Source organism: Callorhinus ursinus, unplaced genomic scaffold (genome assembly GCF_003265705.2).
Source record: "Callorhinus ursinus isolate GAN/ISIS: 27379988/994484 unplaced genomic scaffold, GSC_fseal_2.0 scaffold93, whole genome shotgun sequence".
NCBI classification, from domain to species: Eukaryota; Metazoa; Chordata; class Mammalia; order Carnivora; family Otariidae; genus Callorhinus; species Callorhinus ursinus.
In genome coordinates this window covers 1,586,938-1,608,352 of record NW_027397155.1, presented here as the reverse complement: position 1 = coordinate 1,608,352, position 21,415 = coordinate 1,586,938, and the positions used below count along the sequence as shown (strand labels likewise).

At 39.8% G+C, this 21,415-nt stretch overlaps 1 protein-coding gene across 4 annotated transcripts in view; it reads right to left on the bottom strand.

Moving 5' to 3' along the window:
• CTSC (cathepsin C) overlaps positions 1 to 18,376 on the bottom strand; it is a 35,158-nt gene extending 16,782 nt beyond the window's left edge. Inside the window, exons 1-5 of one of the 4 annotated variants that reach the window (XR_003212535.2) lie at positions 18,085 to 18,376; positions 16,120 to 16,265; positions 11,416 to 11,500; positions 10,118 to 10,247; positions 7,404 to 9,766 (exon numbers count right to left, since the gene is read on the bottom strand). Coding sequence is in view for 3 of the 4 variants with exons in the window: in XM_025894066.2 (XP_025749851.1) it covers positions 9,756 to 9,766; positions 11,416 to 11,500; positions 16,120 to 16,265; positions 18,085 to 18,256 (414 nt within the window). In the remaining variant the exon portion in view is untranslated. Of the gene's footprint in view, positions 1 to 7,403; positions 9,767 to 10,117; positions 10,248 to 11,415; positions 11,501 to 16,119; positions 16,266 to 18,084 lie in introns of those variants that run through there. The other 3 variants (XM_025894066.2, XM_025894064.2, XM_073888712.1) reach the window with 3 other exon arrangements.
• Between the last annotated feature and the right edge of the window lie 3,039 nt (positions 18,377 to 21,415).

Below are 21,415 nucleotides of genomic sequence, written 5' to 3'. Positions count from 1 at the left end.
TTAGAGCATCTACCACATTCCAGGCATTTTACCAAAGTTCCCTCCTTCAATCCTCACAGGAACCCTATGAGGAAGGAGGCTTCCATAACCCCACTTTACCAGCAAAGGAGTGGAGGCCCAGCTCAGAGAGGCCATGGAGCTCCTAAGGAAACAGAGCTGTGAAGTGGCAGAAACAAAATTCTGCTTGGGCTGTCAGAATATAGTTTTCTACTCACAGAAGATGGACCCCGGCAAACTACAAAACAAAGAGTGAAACATTTCCATACAACAACAAAATCCTTTCTTCTGTCAACCTCACCATTGAGTAGAACATTCTGATTACGGGGGAGCTAAGAGGAACCTGATTATTAAATATGCTCTCCATTTAATTTCACAAATCTGGCCCTTTGTCTCATTGAAAGTTAATACTGAAAAACACCTACAAAGTGACAGACCTGGGATTTGAACTCATACTTAAGCTCCAGAGCTTACAAACACTCACATTATAACATCTCCTCATAGAGGAGGGACACATAATCCAGAATGAGAGCACAGAGTTTTGGGAAGAAGAAAGGAAAAAATCACGCTAAATTTCAATGAGGAGGGACTTGGGCCGATTTCAGGCATTGACTTAATCTAATGGAACAAAAGCCCAAAAGCAGTCAGACAACACATAAACAAACTGGCACAGTGGTCAGCTGTGTTGCAATACTTTCCACAAGTACACAGTAGGTTATTTTTGGTTCATGGGCTATCGTTTGCAAACTCCTAATTAACATGACGGATAGTACTTTACCTGTGTGCAGGGGTTGGCAAGCTTCTTTTTTAAAAGCCAGAAAAATCGATATTTTAAGGCTTGCAAACTATAAGGCCTCTGTCAAAACCACTCAACTCTGCCACTGCCATATAAAAGATGTATAGGGAATACAGACATGCATGAACTAGGCTGTGTACCAATAAAACTTTATTTACAAAAACAGGCCTGTGAGGGGTGCCTGGGTGGCTCCTGCAGTTAAGTGTCTGCCTTCGCCTTGGGTCATGATCCCAGGGTCCTGGGATGGAGCTCCAGCATTGGGCTCCCTGTTCAGCGGGGAGTCTGCTTCTCCCTCTCTCCCTCTGCCTGTCTCCCCAGCTTGTGTTTTCTCTCTGAAATAAAAATCTAAAAAACAAAACAAACAAAAATAGGCCTGTGGTTTGGAAACCCTGAGTTCAGAGGCATGTATGGGCTAAACTATACATCAAGTAAAATTACCTTATTGCATCTGACTCTCTCTAAATTTAAATCATCTCTTTAGGAATGGAGTTAAAACTGTCTGGCTTTACAATCCCAAAGAGCTGGATTTGAATCCTAGGCTTCACCACCCACTAAGCTCTCCAGCACAGAATAAGTTACTATGGACTACTCATAGATACTTACACTTTGCATCTGTATTTGTGGTTCATGATATTGTGAGACCTGTCTATCTACCTCTGGCTAAGAATATCTTCACTTGCATGAGTTCAGCTCACCACTCCTTCTGTCCCTGCCAAAGCCCCAACTCAGGATGCGGAACACTGAGTAGAGGCCTAGGATATGACTGAGCTGCGACATCAGAGGGTATGTTGTATGGGGTCACTAAAATTTATATTATTCAAAACTACACTTGACTGCTATTTTTATAGATCAGAAACACAGTAATTATGGGTAACCTCGTATGATGTAACCTAAACCCTTTAGCGTTGTATTTCGTTTCTCTCTGGCACAGGCTCTCAATCATGTTCCCTTCTCGGCTGTCAGCTGTCAGACAGGCCAGGCAGGGCTAAGCCAAGGCTCCCCCACCCTTGAGGTTTTAGAAAGCAGTCTCACAAGACTGAAGAGTTCTTGAAATGTATCTCAAAGAAACTGTCATATACACATAAATGAAAAAAAATGCTAAATATAGGAAGACACTCCTCGCAAGAGAACAGAAAACCTAAAAACAAAACCAAGAACAAAAGTGCCCAAATGTTCATGTATAAAAATAATTTAGTAAATTAATAACTCAAATAGTATTATATAGCATTCTGCATGATAAATAGTAGTTCTGTAGGAGAGAGGTAGGTAAAGTAGGGCTAGAGCAGCCTGAGTGCTTCTGTGAGTATAGTTTTACTGAGCACAGCCAGGCCCCCTCGTGTCTGTGCGGTCTACGGCTGTTGTCATGCTACAGCAGCAGGACTGCGCAGCTGCTCAGAGGACACAGGCCCACAAAGCCTGGAACATTTACTATCTGGCCTTATAAGAAAAAGTGCATCAATCCCTCCACAGAACCATAAAAAAAGCAAACCTATGTTAAGAAGAAAAAGAAATTACAAGACAGTGCTTAAGTTGAATACAAATACATAAAATTTTTCTGAAATATGGTTTTTAAAAAATGGAAACAAAAGGTGAAATGGGTCTCTGGGTGGAATTTTCTTGTTTATAAAATGAAGAGTGTTACATAAATTTTGTGAAATTAATCACTTTAAAAAAATACTCTTATTTCCTAAGAATGAGACTCACAGCCTACAAAGTCCTACAAGAGGACACCCCTGAGGGATAGTCCAGGTGTTGTTAAAGGCTACTAAGGCTCATCTGTTTGGAACTAGGATTGCACTTTCTGGAAAAAAAACTGTTATTTATACAACCTATTTTGTGTTTTGCTAAGTTCTTTCACTTATTTATCAAGTATTGATTGGGCACATTTTTCTCAGGCATTGTGCATGTGCTAGGCATGCACACACATATGTACTGAGGTGGCCCCAGCCCAAACCTGAAGAGGCTCACAATTCAATGAAAGCAGCAGATGTAAATAATTCATTATGACATCATGCAGTTCAACAAGCTGACCATGATGGAGAAGCCCGGGAAATTTCCCCATCTAGGCAGAAATTTAGATCACAGATGAAATAACTTTCCCTACATACCAAAAGAGTTAGGGGCATTCAAGTTGGAAGAACTGGGCCCCACGTTTTTCATCAGTGTGGTTTTGCACACCTGGTTGACACAACTGAGTCATAGTTACAAGCAACATGTCTAATAACACCAAATGAGCTTTCCCTGTGACAGGAAGGCTGACTTGTTATTTCGAAAGGGGGAAAAAATTCACCAAAGCATGACTTGTTTCACTGCATTCTCTTACCAGATCTGTTTAAGGACTCGAGATTCCTCATTGACATACAGCATGACAGCACCTCCACATTTACCTGTCACTTCATGCTTTATAAATACTTCATAGGTCACTCATCAATCTTAGAGGCTCAAGGAAACAAAGAGATAATACAGTCTCAGGGACCAAAAAAAAAAAAAAAAGAGCCCTAAAGAAGGTGGTCAAATGAGAATTTATAACCAAGGGCTCCTAGATCCAGGGGTTCTTCCCCATACTGCGTACCACTTCTTCATACCCTTTTGTATTCTCACAAAGAGCTAGAGAAGTAAACATACTGGTCAATTGCCCAACACAGAGAGGAGATACCTAGACGCCATGCAGCCAAAGGTTTAAATCCCAATTTGCAAAGGGTTTCTGTCTGTATCATTTGAGCCACAAAATGATTCCTTGGGATAACAGGCATTCCCCTTCTCATGAAAAAAAAAAAAAGTGGCTTCACAAAGTAAATGGAGAAGAGAGAATTCAAATATGGGCTCACAGGTGATTGGATCATTGCTTCACCCATTGTTTCCTTAAAAAAAAAAAAGTTGCAGAAGATTAATGGACTCCCATGAATCAGGTCCAAATTGTTGTCAAAGCACTTTAAGGGCCATCTACATTCTCTAGCAGCCCTAACAGGTACCTGTCCTTCCCCACGGTGAAGTATTTATATTGCCTTCGTTTGTTAAGTCTTTTTACCATTTTTGATGGGAGGTGGGTAGAGGTCTAGGATATGTTTTTCTGGCTGGACTGCCTAGACTATATCCAGCTCTGCCACTTACCGGCCGTGTGAGCCTAAGCAGGTTACTTATCCTTTCTGTGTCCTCGTCCATAAAATCAGGATGATAAAAGATTCCACCTCATAGATTGTTTTATATATACTAACCTATTTAATTTTCACAGCAGCTTATGAGGTTGTTCTGTCCTCAAAAACAAGCACTGTGAGAACAGGACTTTTTGTTTATTCAGGAACTAGGAAACTGGCATTAGGAAGCAATTAGTTATGGAATGAGTGAATACATGAATGAAGAATAGAATAGAAAGAACAACAGATGCCAAGTCCCATTTAGCAGTAACACAAGAAACTCAGAAAAGATATGAAGTTTGTAAGAGAAGTGTGGTGCTTCCAAGATATTAGAGAGACCCTGAAATTACCTTATAAAAGGTAGGACAGAGTTGTTAACAACACCGTGCAGAACTCAGTAGAAAGGAGGGATTTACTACTCCAGAAGCCAAGTGCTCATGACCTTCCAGCCTGAGAGGACCACACTCTGTGCTGTTATTTTCTTGCCTGGAACCTTCTCATGGTATCTGTCTTTTTTTGCTGCTCTCATGAAATATTTCTTATGTGATTTCTGACATTATTACCAATCCAGAAGTTGAAGTTTTGGCCACACTATCCAGCTTGAAATGTAGCCAAAAATTTTTTTAAGAGTTTTCATTTATTTCATTTATGTAAACACCAGTGTCTCAATACAGTCTTGCACAGATTGTATAAGATTCTATTTATGCCAATTTCAACAAATACATAATTTCATAAAATGTAAAGAAATTCCACATGCCAGCCCTTAGGGTTAGGAAACTACTAGTATTCCATAGCTATCCACTTGCTTCTTCAAAATTACTGCTGGATTGCCAAACACTCTCAAACCCCTCCTTAACTTCCCACTCATTTTATTTACATTTCCCTAGTAATATTAACCATCTGAAAAAGAACAGACTGGGATATTTTAGAACTCAAGTTATTTACCCTGCGTCTCTCCCAATTGCTTTTTTGACACTGAGGGGTTTCAAATCAACTTGTTCCACTGTTTCCCTGATTAATAATATACTTGGCAAATATTTGAATACTTTATGTGATGCACTATGAGAAAAAAGCAGTTTAGTAAAAAGGACTTTGCCCTTTAAATCTTATTCTGCCACTTATAATTTATGTAAACTTGAGTAAGCCACAACTAAGAAGCCCCAGTTTCTTCACCTGATAATGGGAATGAAACCCACACTTCACTGGATTCCTATGACGATAAAGAGGACACTGAAGTGTGAAGAGTTTAAAAAGTTATGAAACACTCAAAAAGCAACAATATAAATACTACAACCTGTTACCATGGAAGGTACAAAGTTGTCTTAAAACTTTACTCTTGCTATGGAAGAACTTCAACACTAAACCCAATCTGGCAACTGAACAGCTGATACGGGTCCTACCCTGTCAACCAGTGGCTTCCAAAATGAAATGAAAAGATGATCCACTGGAATATTGGGAAAAATAGAATTTTTATTTACATTTGTAATTATATAAATAAAACTGAAAACCCACTTCCACTGTTATTTAATATCCAAAGCAACAGTGACACCGCCACTCAGTTTCAAGGTCCAACGTTCACCTGCCATGCACTGTGTTTACCAATGCGAAGGTTAGGACATGGCATCTTCCCTTTTACATGTGCCTACCTAAACTGATTTATGTACTTACCTGCTTTAATTAAGCTAATTCTCACAATATGAACAAATGGCTTAAAATACTTACAGAGAAACCAGAATTTGCAAATAAATTTAAGCAGACATAAGCAAAGGGTAAAGCTTACATTTGTCCTATTCCTAGTAGGAGTTGTCAGCCTCATAAAAATCTAAGTTTTTGAAATCAGATGTTTTGAAATGTTGCCATCACTGCAGTATTTATTCACTGCAGTATTTATTCAGCTTTTCACCTTATTTATAAATAAAGCAAATTTGTCTAGCTACACTTGTGGTAAGCATAGCATAATGCATAGAGTCATTGAATCACTAGATTGTACACCTGACATTAATCTAACATTGTGTTGACTATACTTCAATTTAAAAAATTGCCCATTAAATTGTCATCAACCCTAATACCAAATAGCAATTCTTCGAAACGTTACTAAACTTTGACACTTTCATACTTCTAACAAAATGGATCAAAACTATTGAAATCTTTTAAAGATTTTCAGTAGAAAACTGTGCTTCCAAATGTTGAAAGTTTTCAGTATGAAAATCATAGGTTAACAGATTCTTACCATAATGAAGCATACTTTTGTATTATTTTCAAAGGAAAGCATCATGAAATATATTTTGGCAGGATCCAAGTGAATCAAATATTTAATCATTTAATATTATGCCATGTGTTTGACACCAAACATCAGTATAGTACTGCATGTGTATAATTTCTTAAATGTACCTTTACACACTGTGGAATACATTATAAAAAATTTGGAGAACCAGATCTTATCCATCAAGATCATTCACCATTTCCGAAAAGAATATCTGGCATGAAGTTGAATGATTTAACGGTAAACCATATACATAAAGATATTACATTCCAGCAATACTGATTAACAAAAAATGTTTACTGGAGTTTTGCCCTTTGTTTCTTGTATATATCTATGTAAATGTAGATTAACTGCTTTCAATTGCTGTCAGGTCTAGAGTGTGAGTAAAGCAATACAAAACGAGGCACATTTTACTAAATTGATACTTTGCCAAACTTACCCAAGAGTACCACAGTTTTCCTCAGAAAGAAACAGACTTCCCTCTGTCAGTTTCAAGGATTAGCTCTGGTTTTCTAACTAGATTTAACCATTTGTTTAAAAAGTTGAATTTCAAAGAATTTTGAAACTGCCAAGAAATCATTATAGTGGTTGCAACCAAATACCTTCAAGCATTTTACTGAAGGAACTGGCAGCTGGATTTGCATGTGGAAATGGAGTCATAAATTTGCTTCCAGTGCTTGAAAGACATTCAGTTTAAAAGAAAATATACACCCCAGAACTACTTAAAACAGCAGTTTATCACTCAACAAAGTAGTCAAAATCCCTTGGCTCATTCCTCACTTCCTCTCTCATAAACTGTGAGACTGGGAGAAATCTGAGAGTTCACCTAATCTAAACTTTGGCTCGTGCCTCTCACTGTTCTAAAGACAGGGGAAGGCAGGACATAACTTAACAGCACTCCAGACTCATTCCCATTGTTGCTTCTCCAGGCTTTGGGGAACCACTGCGGTCATAAAGCTCACTATTTACCCTGACAGATAACTCAGTTTTGAGTAATTCTGAAAGTTAGAACTTTGAGCCCTATCTTGGCCTCGACAGTCTCACACAAAAATTAAAATATAAACAAACCAGATAAAATCTAAAAGTCTCAATTGTTTTCTACCATGTCATTCAACAAATACGGCCTGAGGGTCCACCACAGACTTTAAGTACATAAAGGTAACAATACTCCCAGAAACACATCAATGAAACAACAGGACAACACACAAATGAATATTATTCATTTTCTTTCTTCTACAGAAATTTATTAAAGGTCTATTTATCACCTATCACACTATATACAGGGAACAAAATGGTTAATAGAGTACATTCCTGCCCTCTGAATTTAAAGACTAGAGAAGACAAACAGTTATGAGAGAATGCTAAGCAGTATTATGTTATGGCGCTTCTTAAAACAAATGTACCCACCAAGTCTTCTCCAAAATCAAAACATTATGTGCAAAGTTGCTCAGAGAAATAGAAAAAAAAACTTTAGAAGAGGTGATTTTAAATTCGATATGAAATATATTCTTATACATATTAGCTGCTTTGTCAGTATTCAGTATTCGCAACCTGGAAATTAGGTTGAAAATATACCACTCTTTTAGAACTCTGGAGACGGGTAACCTCATTTTTTTAGAACACAGAACCAAAAATATAAACATAGCATCGTTCCTGATTTGTGTTTCTAGAATCCTATAGAATTAATTCTTTGCAAGCTGACAATACTTGTGAAAAAAGCCTTTGAAGAGACAAGAGAAGTGTGGTCAATTTTCCAAACACTTATCAAGTCCTGGGTGATAGGGTTCTGAAGACACACAGGGAGATCAACAGATTTTGAATCCAGAAGAAGGTGAAAATGTGCTATCAAAATCACTCCATGTCTACAGCAGTTAGAACAGTACTACCTGAGCAGAGGTGACTGCAAAGCACAACGTGAACCAAATAATGGCATCTCTCCCACAAATGGAGAGTGCTGGGGAGGGTCTCACAGGGGCCGCGTCAAGGTCCTGAGTGACAAATGATCAGGTCCAGAGGTAGGATGGAAGAAAGTACCCAGGTAGAAATAGTTACATGTACAGTTACTTCACTTTTCTAAGACATGACCTGCCCAGAATAGCAGACCAGTGCCTCTCAGAGGTCATAAAAGTATCTAAACCAATAAAATAATGATAAAAATACGGTATCTAGAGATTCCTCCATCAAAGCAAAGATACAGGAGAAAAGCCCTCCCAGAAAATAGGGACTAGGTGTAGCCCCACATTTTCAGTTTACTGAACTGAGCAGGAAACTAGTCCATTGTTTAGTAGGAAAGAGCTGAAAGATAGCAATCAGTGTGAACAATAGTGTAACTGCAAGAAGTCAATGTGGCAACGGTACTTAATTTGTAATTAATTTGAAGCTTACAAAGCTCTCCTTCCAAGTTGGAGGACTACAAGAGGAAAGAAGGTAAGTTTTCCTCTTGAAAAGGACTCTGGTTTAGGAAAGAAAGGGAATAGCCTAATTTGGTAAGGAAACGCAAGCTTTAAGCCAGTTCTCCTAAAATTTCAAAAGGAGCCAACGCAATGCAATTCATTCTATTAAACTAGCCTTCAAGATGCTTACAAACTGGAATTCACCAGAAAATCTATTGAAATCCTACTCCAAGTACCATTACTTCTTTGTGAAATGGCTTCTCTTTTACTCTTTAGCCCCAAGGAGGTCCTTGGGCTTGAGAGACTAGCCCTTGTCATTTTACAATTAGATGCCATGTGAGTTTAAGCACTGTAAGAGACTCATTTCCCTATCTAGAAAATGAAGCTAGTAATATCTACTTCGTAAGATTCTTGTAAGGTAAAGCACATCAAGTTCTTAGTACAAAGCTGGCATCTAATCAAAAAATAGGCCAAAAAAAAAAAGTATTAATCACCCCATCTTTCTGGCCAGGGTAATGCAGGCCTATGATCTGCAAAGATAGCTTTTAGCAGTTTGACTTATCTCAGCAAGCCTGTTCCCCCAACCAAGTCCTCCACAGAACCATCTTTCCACCAATAACATATCTGTGCATCTTGAGATATCCTGAAGCATTTTCTCCTTACAGTAGGTGCTGGGGTTCCTCAAGGTAATTAGAGAAAGAAGGTACACACAAAGATAATTTAACTGGGAATAAAGTTTGCACTATGAACAAAATTAAACACAAAATTCAAATCCTAATCAGTTTGGAAAAAATAATTTCAGTAGAGTAATATTCAAAGGGAAAAACTTGAGTTGCATATCTTTCCTTTCATTCAAAGGCTGAATTGTGAAGCCACCTAAGACTTCCAGACTTTTCTTTTCCTTTTTCCTGTGTAGTCTCTGGTTGTTCACATTTCAAAATGGTGGTTGCTGCTTTCCAAGGAAATGTTCCGGAGGGCAGCTGCCTTGGAGGTAGGTCACCAGGACTGCTCAGCATTTTACAGGCACAGAAAGACTCCAGAAGGGAATGTAGCTGCCAGAGGCCTCTGCTAGCTGTTAGAGGGAGGCAGGTCCATGGCTGAATGCTGCTCTGCCTCTTAGCCCCAAAGTCTGTGCTTGGCTGTTGTTTTAAAAGAGCCCCTCAACAGATGCTCTATGTAACAACTAAAAGACAATAAAAACTAGAGTTACAAGCCAACAAGGATCATACTGTCTCTTAGGATGGTTTAATCATATTAATTTAAATATAAATAAATAAATAAGTAAAGACAGTACTAGTATTTGAAATGTTGGTAAATTTTTAATGCTATTTAAGACATTCACAATAATGCTTTTTTGCCATTCTCAAAAGCTGAATGTTTAAGCAACATGTGTCATGCACACAGCCAACATGCTCAAGAAGCACATGCAGATGCATTTGAAATTAACTACCACTGTATAAATCTAATATAATTTTGAAATGTACTTGGAAGAAACAGGCTAAATCTAGCAACCCAGGTACATTAACACATATACCTTTCAAATTCTACAGGGAGGCTTAATGCTGCTTTGATCCTTATTTCCAGGTACAAGCCTATTTATCCCATTTACAGAGCAAATACTGGGGGTGGGGTGGGGGTGGTAATCTTCTAGTAGAGGTGTCCCCCTAATTAGAAGGAAGAATGAGAATTTTAAGACAGAATTTTGTAAACTGCACAAAAAATGAGAAGACCTCATTTTTTGGGGAAAGTTTTCCTATTTTATCTTCCTAAATGACCGCTCTCTAATATATTAAAGAGTCTGAGAAGTTCTGAAATAAAGGAAACGATTCAACACAATCTATACTTATTCAACTACTAGGAATTCAGGGAGGAAAAAAAAAGCTTATTCTTTTCAGCTTCAATTTCCACTTTGAGCCATTCATGGTGGCTGCCTGAAACCACCTCCAAAGCTTCACAAGATGAAGTGAACGGAACCGATGAGCAATTCCTACTCAGCAGATGTGTGGGCCACTGTTGGGCCATGAACAGTTTGGAAAACGCTGATACAGGATAAAGCCGTGGAGCTTTCAACACTTGCCCCCAGTTCCCTTTTTTATATCCCCCTTCTGTACTTAGGAGTTTGTAAAGGAGGTAGGGAAAGGGGAAATAATATTGTGTTAAAATGCAAGGAATGGTTAAGTCCCTATCAACTTTACTCTCTAACCACCTTTTGCCCACAAAAACGTTAAGACCTCTGAATTTATGGATCCAATGAGAGTAATGATTTAAACATATTTTCTAAGTGTGAGGAGAATGTAAAGAGTGAAAAAGTTCCTCTTTCCTTAGTCAGTAGTCTAAGTTCTGAGCAACAGCCAATTTGAAAAAAATGAGGGACTCTCCCAGGGAAGAGCGGTAGGTATGCAAATTTCTCCGGAAGAGCCACCCTCTCCACCAGAAGACAGACCTAAAATGTCAGAGCCTCACGTGGTTCCTTCTTGAGTCCTTTTAAGAAAAAGAAAAAAAAAAAAGCAACCCCAGGAGGCACAGCTACTTCAAGGAAGTGAAACAACCTTCAGCTGATCTTTTCTTAACTGAGTCTTGATCTTTTTGGGTTTAGGTCTGCTTAGGTTAGAAGCATCAGACTTGGGAGAACCAATTCGATGTGTGCAAAGAGAATAAAGTGAAAGATCACTCACATAAAATAGTGCAGGCAGGTAAAAAACAGCAAATAAGCAGGCTCAAGCAAGAAATGTGTGTAAAAACCCTAATCTTTCTAGTCTCCATCTCCCTCTCCCAGATGAATCAACAAACATTGCTGGCTTTTAAGAAGTTAAAAATTTCAATGGAGCTCACCCAGTTTGTTCCTCAGATGTCTCAAATCATGTACCCTCACAGTTCCCAGCTGCATGAACAACTGACTGATAAAATCAGTGACATCCTATGAAGAGTTCACAATGGGAAACTAAGTCATCATGTTAAGATTAAGCATCACCATGAAAGAAAACAAAATTAGGCATGGACTGTTAAACTTAAATTGAAACACTATTAAGAGTAAACCCCAAGTTGTTAAAATTTAAAAAAGACAAAATCTGGATCTCAATATACTGAATCTATATTAAAACAAGCAAATTACCCCCCAAAAAAAGTATTCTGAAAGGTGAACCCAGAAAGCAGAGTGAAAAAAATGTGACAGGATTCCCAAATCTTTAATTGTAGAAACATGATTGACATTTCTGGCTGTTGGCGACAAGCTGGAAATTTGTAAGTCACTAGCACACAAAATGGGCTCTAAATCCTCTGGTATGTTTTTCCCAAATTACGGCTCATTTTCAGTACCAACCTGCTTTAGAAACACCCATGGAAGTCTTTTTTGCTTAGAGTTCTGCTAAGACTGGTGGGCCCCAAACAAAAATCAACAAAATTTGCTTGATGGTCATAAGATAAAATTTTCAGCCATGAGTCTAGTTTCCCTTCTACACATCTTTAGCCCTTGAGTGGCTTAATCTTCAAAATGAAATCAGTTCACTTTCTTGGAGAAAGTGAAATGAGAAGCAGGAAAAGGCTAGAAAACCTATTCAACTTGAGGGTGTTCTTTGGGACTTAAGTCTCTTTCAACTAGATTAGATGGTGTGCAGAGGAACTTTATACATACTCATCATAAAAAATGAACAAAATACATAAAAGCATAAAACAAATCATTTATCCACCCAACACCAAGTCAGCCATAATTAAACATCCTGTTTCATTACATTCGGTTTTCATTTAAGAGGCTGGCTGCTTTTAATCTGCAGGTACTCTCAAGCGGTGGAGATCTGTTGGGTTTGCCAATTATAACCAAATGGTAAAGCTATTAAATTTGATGACTCTTAGAAACCAGCCTGCAGACAGTACTGTCATTTATTTTGACCAATACATTATTTTAAAAGAAAATTGAGTACGAATGCCTCTAAGTTTCCGTTTTGTCACAGGTCTAATTACTCTTTACTGTTTTATATGAGGGTCATTTCAAATGCTTAGGTATCTGCCTGGGTGGGCCCTAAATGCATTTGAGTTTGTAACCCCTCAAAGCATTCAGATAATTGAATGTATACGAAAGTTGAGTAGAAAAACTTACCTTCTATGAATATATACCTAGTGCTTCCTGCCAAACTCAAACTATCCAAAAACTTTCAGTGTCAAGATTTATCTCCTTCCAAGCTTTTATCTAGCTTGAAGTCATATGCAAAAAAAGATGATCCCCATTCAAAAAGAACTTACAAACCTTAAATCGTGAAAATTGCCCACCTTCCAGGTGAGGCCTGAGAACTTAATAAAGCAAATTCCTAGCAATAGTAGTGGTATCACAACTGCTCCAAAGTTGGCATGCAGGGAGAATGCTGTGGAAGCTGTCTGCTCTGTTGAGCTGTAGGATAGTCTGGGGAAAAGGTGGACCAGCAGCCTAACGGAATACTCTGCAAAGATCACCTGCTGGGCAAACTCTAGCAGCAACAACAGACAATCGAAAGCAAATGTGCAATCTAATGAAAGCAAATCTGAAGAGGGCAAAAGGAAACAAGTGGTAGGGTTTGGTATGAGTCAATGGAGAGATATGGAAATCCACTTGATTTGTAGACTAACAGTACACAAAATAAAGGTGATAGATGTACATGGAAAAAATGTCAGATGTTTCTTTAACAGTGGTAGGCTGATGTAGTTTACATGAGACATTTTAAATAACATATACTGCTTACGCCTTGGTAATTCTTCACTTATAAAAAAAAATTTTTCATTTTCAAAGCTATTTTCTAAGTCTGTAGAAAAAGCCACACGTGCTTTGCTCATTTCAATAGGTCTGCATTTTTCTTGAGTTAGAACCCAAGTTGGTTTCCCCAGCACCACTGCAGGAAATGCCCTGGTGCTTCTGGTTAAAGCCAGCAAGTTGTTTGTGTTAGCCAGGGTCACCAAACGTGCTTCCCTTTCCTAGTATCTAAAGTCAATTCCAGGGGCGCCTGAGTGGCTCAGTCAGTTAAGCGTCTGCCTTCGGTCATGGTCCCAGGGTCCTGGATCAAGTCCGACATTGGGCTCCTTGCTCAGCGGGAGCCTGCTTCTCCCTCTTCCTCTGCCCCTCTCTCCCCACTCGTGTGTGCTCTTTCTCTCACAAAATATTTTTTAAAAAATAAAGTCCATTCCACTCTATCATTTTTCTTAGATTTTTTAAAATTCAGTTCCCCATTACCCTGTCAGCTGGATTTGCTAAAAGAACATAGATTTTTATCACTCTGCAAAATATGTTGACCTAGAACTACTTGATTAGGTTAAGGGAAATTTTAAAGCCAAGTATCTTATATATATTCTACTCTGTTTATTGAAATTATGATCCCATCACAAGGCCTAACTATCGTCCAGTCAGAGTGACTGATTTCTCAGCACAAAAACAGCCCTGACAACGGTTCTATTAAATAGGCACTTCAAGAAATATACTGAAATCAGTTAACGGAAGAACACTCTTCCTATTTTTATTCCTAATCAGAGAATGCCATCCAGGAGCCTGTGATTAGGTAGGGTTCTAGCCTACAACAGTGTATAATAGCGATTCTCCCCACGTGTGGCTGAGTATACCAGTAAACTCATTTGGCTTTATAAAGTGGCTCTCTACTGACCTATGACTTACGTTCTGAGGCTATGGAAAATACCAAATCTGCTTACACTGTGATTTAAAGAGAAATACAAAGAGGTATTGGGATTCCTCCTCCAGCCACCAGCTGTTGCCTCTGTCCCTCCTAGCTTTGGACTCTTCTTTAAGCTGAGAGCAGACAAACTGATGGAAAGGTATTAATATAGGGAAACCAACCAGATCTATTTCTGGTTATGGCTCAGGGAATTAAATGGTGACTTTAGAAGTCTGCCCAACATTTTCTCCCATTCTATAGAAGGGAAGAATGAAAAATTTTCTAAGCCATATGGGTAAAACTATTTTATTTACTTGTCTATACTTACATACAACTCCCATCTAACACTTAAATAATTTTTTATTCAACCTATTTCTCAACTGAATTCTACTTCCATGATTCATTTTCATTTTTTTAAACAAATTCTCGACCAAGTGCCTAGTATGTGTCAAGCAAAAAAGGACAAGGGGGAAGGTGGGTAGATTCTATAGTGAACAACTGTCTTGAATATCTCCTTGTCCATCAATTCCATAGGCAAGTGGTTCTCAACCTGAAGGCAAAGAACTTTCGAAGGGTTATAGTGGAGTACCTACAAGGTCTACAGAGCCCTGAGCTCATTAATATGCAGACCAAGAATTATATTCGGAATGAATTATACTTACCATCAATGTACTACAACTTTAAAAATTCATATACTGTCTTTTTTTTTTTAAATACATAGTATCCAGGAGTGATAGTAAACATTTCTTAAATGGTCAAGCATGAGCTCCAACTACTAAAATGAGCAGGCTGCCCTCAACAGCCAGAATGGATCAATCGGCTCCCACCAGCTGATTATCAGAGCAGCCAATCCAGGCAAGAGGGGAGAATTTTTCCTTTTGTTCTCTCTTTCCTTTTTTCATGTTAAAAAGGGATTCTCATGGGGGGAGAAAAAAAAAAGGAGTTACTATTCTAAGAAAAATTGTTGGCTTAGATGTAACACCATATTGTAGTGATTAAATTACAAGAGAAAGCACAATAAATTTAGAGGTTACGCTTTTGTTGGTGTTTTGTTTTTCATCATCTTTAACAGATTCATCCCTACTTTCCCATGAATCCTACAATTGGCTAACTCTTAGCAGATGTTCCAAAGGTTGTAAAGCCTACTTCATGAAAAAGTCTGTGTGTGTTTGTACTCTATTTATAGCAAGAAACAGCTAGTCTCAGGTTTGTGTCCTCAATTTACTTAAACCAGTTAACACTCTGCTCGCAGGAGAAGTTCCAACTTCAGAACGATATCTGGGATGGACTGCAATGTGTGCTAAACTATTTTATCCTAGAATGTATCTGTAATTGGAAGCAATGCATTAGAATAGAATGGACAAGACTTCTTCCCCAGTGAAAGAAGGAAACAAGCTGGACTGGCAGGGCTACCTTTTACTTTAGCCCAAGGAGTAACTCAAGTTCTCCATCTCTTGTCTCAGCTTAGTAAAGGGAGTTATTCACATTAACATATCAAGCACATTCTAACAGACAGTCCCTGACTTTACAATGGTCCAACTTACCATCTTGGACTTTACAAGGGTGTGAAAGCTATACACATTCAGTACAAACCAGACTCTGAATACTGATCTTTTCCTGGGCTAGCACTATGCAGTAGGATACTCTCTTGTGATGCGGGACAGCAGCAGAGAATCAGTCAGCCCCGTGATCCCAAGCCCCAGGGCAGGGCTTGAACTCAGGACCCTGCAATCAAGACCGCAGCTGAGATCAAGAGTTGGACTCTTAACTGACTGAGCCACCCGGGTGCTCAGTGCTGTTGCTTCTGGTTATCTTCTTAATCTAAAAATCAAAATTCTGAGGGTCTGATTAGAAGAAGCTTCAAATATCAAATCACCAAAAATACAAATGCATTTCCAACAAAACTAACCTTAAAAAAGGCAAACCACTTGTAGTCGTTCAACACAATCTCAAAGCCTTGATTGTAAATGATGGTGAAATGGCCGGTATTGCCAAGATCATCACGTGCTGTGTCCAACTTCTCAAGATGCACCACTACTTTTTTTTCTGGTGGTCCTAAAAAAAAATGCACAATAAAGGAAAATTATTTGGACTTCAACTGGGAGGGGAAATCTCCTCTACAATTTCCATTATTTTTAAGTGGCTTTACTTTCATGCTACCGATTTGGACCAGTCTGGCTCGTGAAGATACCAGCCCCCATCCTGTTGCTTCCCTCTGCACACTCCCACAGGTCTCAGGCAAGCCTGTGAAGTAAAGGCTCAACAGTTAGAGATATGTCAAGTAGCCCAGCAGGCAGAGACCCCGAAAAGTACAGCCCTTTCCTTCCCAGAACATCCAAACACTGAAGAAATTTGTCCACTAAGGAAAAGGAGGAATAAGGGATGTTTAAAACGATACACAGAAATGGGTAGAATACAAGACGCTAAACAAAAAAAAAAAAAAGGGAAATATAAAATATAAAAGGATCTGCTATCAGATTATAAGGACAAAGGAAATTATCTCTTCAGAGAAAAAAAGGGGTATCTTTTTCCTCAATGGCTCTACAGTTCAGAACCTCAGAATCTGAATCCTTCCACGGTATTCAGCAAATTCAAGATTTCTATCCTATAAAGCTAGCTTGTGCTGATAGGAACTAAGCTTTCAACTTCCAGAAGATGGGGTGCAGGTCTTTGGGTGTCTATACTAGATTAAAGTCAAAGATATGACTTATAGGCAGAGGCTGCCTGAAAGGGTTCTGCTGTGTCCATCTGGAGGTTTCACACTTTGGACATTTTCTTCAGATTAATGCTCTGAAATAAGAGATTGCATGTGACAAACAGGGCCAATCCTGATCTCCCCCTCCTCCGTACCTCCACATTCCACTTTAAAACAGAAGGTGTTTATAATGCCCAGGATTAGGAAATGCCACACAGTCATCTGGAGTTGGACAGTTGAATAGGTCTGTGTTAGTAACAAATGACCTGGCAATCTTCCTCCTGCTGACAGGGAAATTGCAGCAGAAGAGATTCACTCGCTCTGCACATGCCACAGGGTGGTAAGGGTTTGGCAGAACAAGAGTGCCTCTTTTGACTGGGGATTGCTTTTTTTCTTCTCCCTTTTCTTTGTCCTCAGTGTAGCTATGTTATCTGAGGGCATACGGAATATCCCAGAGGTGTTCTAACACTAAATATTCATTGACAGCCTTCCATGAGCTAGACATTGTGCTTGTCTCTGGGCATTCCCAAATATAATTACTGGCTAAAGAGTTATTTCAAAAAAAAAAAAAAGAGAGAGAGAGAAGAAACGGCGGGGGGGGGGCAACTTTTATATATCTCCCAGCAATACATGAAACACTGGAGCCATACCAAAGGTTTTCTTGGACTAGTAGCATCAACACACGTGTAAATCAAAAACGCTGGGCATAAGGGTTCTTTCCCACAGGCTAACAAAAAGAAAAAACAAAAAAACCAAAAACTTTTCTTGCTATATTCTCCAGTGTTTGAGCTCATTTTCCATGGGCAAAAATAAAAAAAAAAAATGCAGATTGGACAGGGAGATCAGAAGACTGCACGGTTTCAATTCCTTTCCAAACTAAATTGACCAAAAGACAGAAACTAATGGAGGTTAAAAAGTTCCTGAAGAAAGTGTTTAGGTCCGATAATAACCAAGAAAACGTGAAATTAGAAGCTCTCAGCTGCTAAACTTTGCCTTCTTGGACCTACAGCGGCAAAGGGTACCCCAAAGAGCTTTAGGTCCAGCCGGCTTCCCACTGGCACCGGCCCCGGGTCGGGGCGCTCCACGTGGGCGCTGCGGAAAGAAGAGCTCCGGGACGAAAAGGTAGGAGTCCCGGGCTAAAGCGGGTAGGGAGAGAGTCCCGGGGCGCCGGCGGCTTACCCATGACCGAGCAGTTGACGTTGCGTTGTGAACCCACAGCGCCCACCTGGAAGACCCATGTGCCCAGCAGCTCAGGGTAGGTGCAGTTGGCCGGTGTGTCGCAGTGCGCGGTGCCGACGCCGGACAAGAGCAGGAGGAGGGCGGCCAGCAGCGAGCAGGGCCAGGGTCGCATGCTGGCGGGGCTCCGGAGGGGAAAAGGCGAGATCCGTAGCCAGACAGCAGAAGGCCTAGAGCGAGAAGACCGGGACAGCGCTTGCCTTAAAATAGCCGGAGCTGCCGGAAACCGGCGGCCGGCGGGGGCGGGGCGGGGCGGGGGCGCCGCGGGCAGGGGGAGGAGCGCTCGGGAGCAGTCCCGCCCCGCAGGTGAGGAGACCCGAGTACGTGCTGCTCCGTACGTGGAGGGGCTGGACCTTGAGCCCGGAGAGAAGCGAGGCACAGGTTCTATGACTATGGGACGTCTCAAACTAGGATTTAAGAGCCACAGTGACTTTGCTCCTTGAAAAGTAACGGGCGGGGTGTTGGGGAGGGGGACGTGGAGAGAGAGAGAATGTGTGTGGGCGGGGAAGTGACCAAAGATCAGAAAGAGGCGGAGACAGAGTCTCAGGAGGGAGACTGAAGAAGGTGAGGCGAGGGGTGGAGGGGGAATAGACAGAAGGTGAGTCCCAGAGAGGGAGAGGTCTAACAAGTGAGGTTTTCTTTTACTTGCTTTTCTTCCCCGCTTCGTACTCACCAGCTCAGTTTCCCACCCCCGCCTCGGAAAAATTTTACTTGCTACCTCCAGTCACCCTGGCTGTTTGAGAACTGCTCTTCCTTCCGTTTTACAAAACTTTCTTTTTTTTTCCACAACCCTTTTTTGCTTGGTTTTGTCTAGTTTCCTGTTAATGTTGTTTATTATCCACAAGAGAATTCATTTGTAGTGCAAACTTGCAGTTTTTGTGTATTCGTTTTTTTTTTTTCTCCCCTGCAAACTTGATAGGATTTAGTTAACACATACAGGCATACTCATGCACAAAAGCTGTCAGAGATTATGTAGCTCAACCCCTTCTTCTCTTACCGATGAAAAGCAGGAGGCTCAGAGAGAGGAAGTAACTTGTCCAGAGTGAGGAAGGAAGCGGGTGGGAGAAAGCTGGTCTTATGAGCAGGTTCCAGTGTGCCAGTCTGACTGCCAGTAATTATTAGGTAGCACTGTTTTCAAGTGCCTCTTTGCTTAGTTTAAATATCACCCTTTTCTGTGAGAGCTCCTCTGACTTTCCTGGCTGTTAGTGGAAGTTGGGGCTCCTTTTGCTCACAGAGCCCATTGTGTGTGTCAGGGCTTGTGTCAGCCCCAGGGCAAGTGATGAACAAAATAGACTTTTCTGTGTCCCTGCCCTGTAGGGCACATGTATTTTGCCCTCATCACACTGGTTACAAGTAAATATGCATGTTATTCACATGATTCATCTTTGTCTCCCTAGATTCTGACTCAGAAACACTCAGAAACTGTCTTGTGGTGTTAAAATAAATAAGTGAAGGGGTTTAGAGCAGGTCTCCTCAAAATGTGCCACTTACACATGTGCACTATTTTGGGCTGAAGGCAATCAAGACTACAGGGTCAAGAGAAACTTTTTTGCCCCACAGCTACCTAGAAGAATCTAAATGGGGATCTTTGTCAGAATGAGAGTTATTTCCAGAGATATATTTTTTCTGACTGACCCATCTGTATGGCAGGGCAAACATCTAATTACCAAATACTTGCTCTTCTTACTGCTCTGTGAATACTACCCCTCCCCTTTGAGGCACCAGGCCCCTATCCCTTCCTTAGCTCAGGTTGGCATATATACCTCATTTTACCTTTCTGGCTTTGAACTGCTCACGTATGTGGGGTTCCCATACAGATAAAATCACATTTTATTTCCTCCTGTTAATTTGGTACATATCAATTTAATTCTTAGCCCAGCCAGGAGAACTTTTGAAGGGTAGAAAAAAATTTTCTTCTCCCTGATACAACCTTACCTTGGTTTCTAAGCCTGAAAGCCAATTTCAATTTGGCAAGAGGAGTTACTCTTGAGAGCTCAGAAGTGGATATACTCTGTAATGTAGGCACAAACTGCAAAGGCAACGGTGGGGCCTTTTAGATTTTATAGCCCTATACTTAAGATTAAAAGTTGACATCATATAATTAAGCTAACACACTTAGAGATAAATTGGCAGAGTAGCACTGCCTTTCTAAGTCCCTGGGAAAGCAAGTTATTTGTTGTTAAAACATTAAAACTTTTACTAGGTTGTCAATATTGAAGAGTTGAACAGTCCCGTTGGAAATTTCTTTGATAGGTATAATCAAAGTAGCATACCTAATTGTGAAGAAAGTTTAAACACTCTTTTTTCTTTTTTTAATTTTATTTATTTTTTGAGAGAGAGAACACACGAGCAGGGGGAGGGGCAGAGGGAAAGGGAGAAGCAGATTCCGCACTGAGCATGGGGCTTGATCACAGGACCCCAGGATCATGACCTGAGCTGAAGGCAGGCACTTAACCAACTGAGCCACCCAGGCACCCTGAAGTAGTCTTTTTTTAATGAATGATAACTGAAAAGGAATCTTGGAGACCTTTTAGTCTAATGGGTTCATTTTAATATTGGAAAATGGAGATCCAGAGATCATAATAACTTGTTCAATGTCACATTGCCAGTTACTGAGATTCAAAAATAAGCTTCAGGTACCTTGAGTTTAAATTTAGTTTATCTCCAATTATCTACTAATTCCCAAACTATTCCCCCTCAAAATAAAATATTGCTCTGTTTCCATTAGCAGGGAGGAAAATCAGTGATTCTCAAACTGATCAGGCCCTAAGTTTTATTTTTATAACAATATTTTATTTTATTTTATTTTTTAAAGATTTTATTCATTTATTCATGAGAGACAGAGAGAGAGAGAGAAGCAGAGACAGAGGGAGAAGCAGTCTCCCCAAGGAGCAGGGAGCCCAGTGTGGGACTCGATCCCAGGATCCCGGGATCATGACCTGAGCTGAATGCAGACGCTTAACCATCTGAGCCACCCAGGCACCCTATAACAAATATTTTATAGAGATCTTTATTATTCTGAAATGAAATGTACACATAAGCCAGTTACACACTTAATAAAAAAGAAAAATATACCAAATTTAATATAAGGAACAAATAAAAAAGATGTTTTAATTAAATTTCTAATGCAAAGACATATTTCATCATCTAAAATGCCCATGGATCAATATACTGGAAAACAGAATAAGACATTCAGATACTTTTTATACCTCTATGTAAAATTGTAGAATTAGGATAAAAGTGACAGGTGCCTGTTCTCTGAAAACAGAAATCA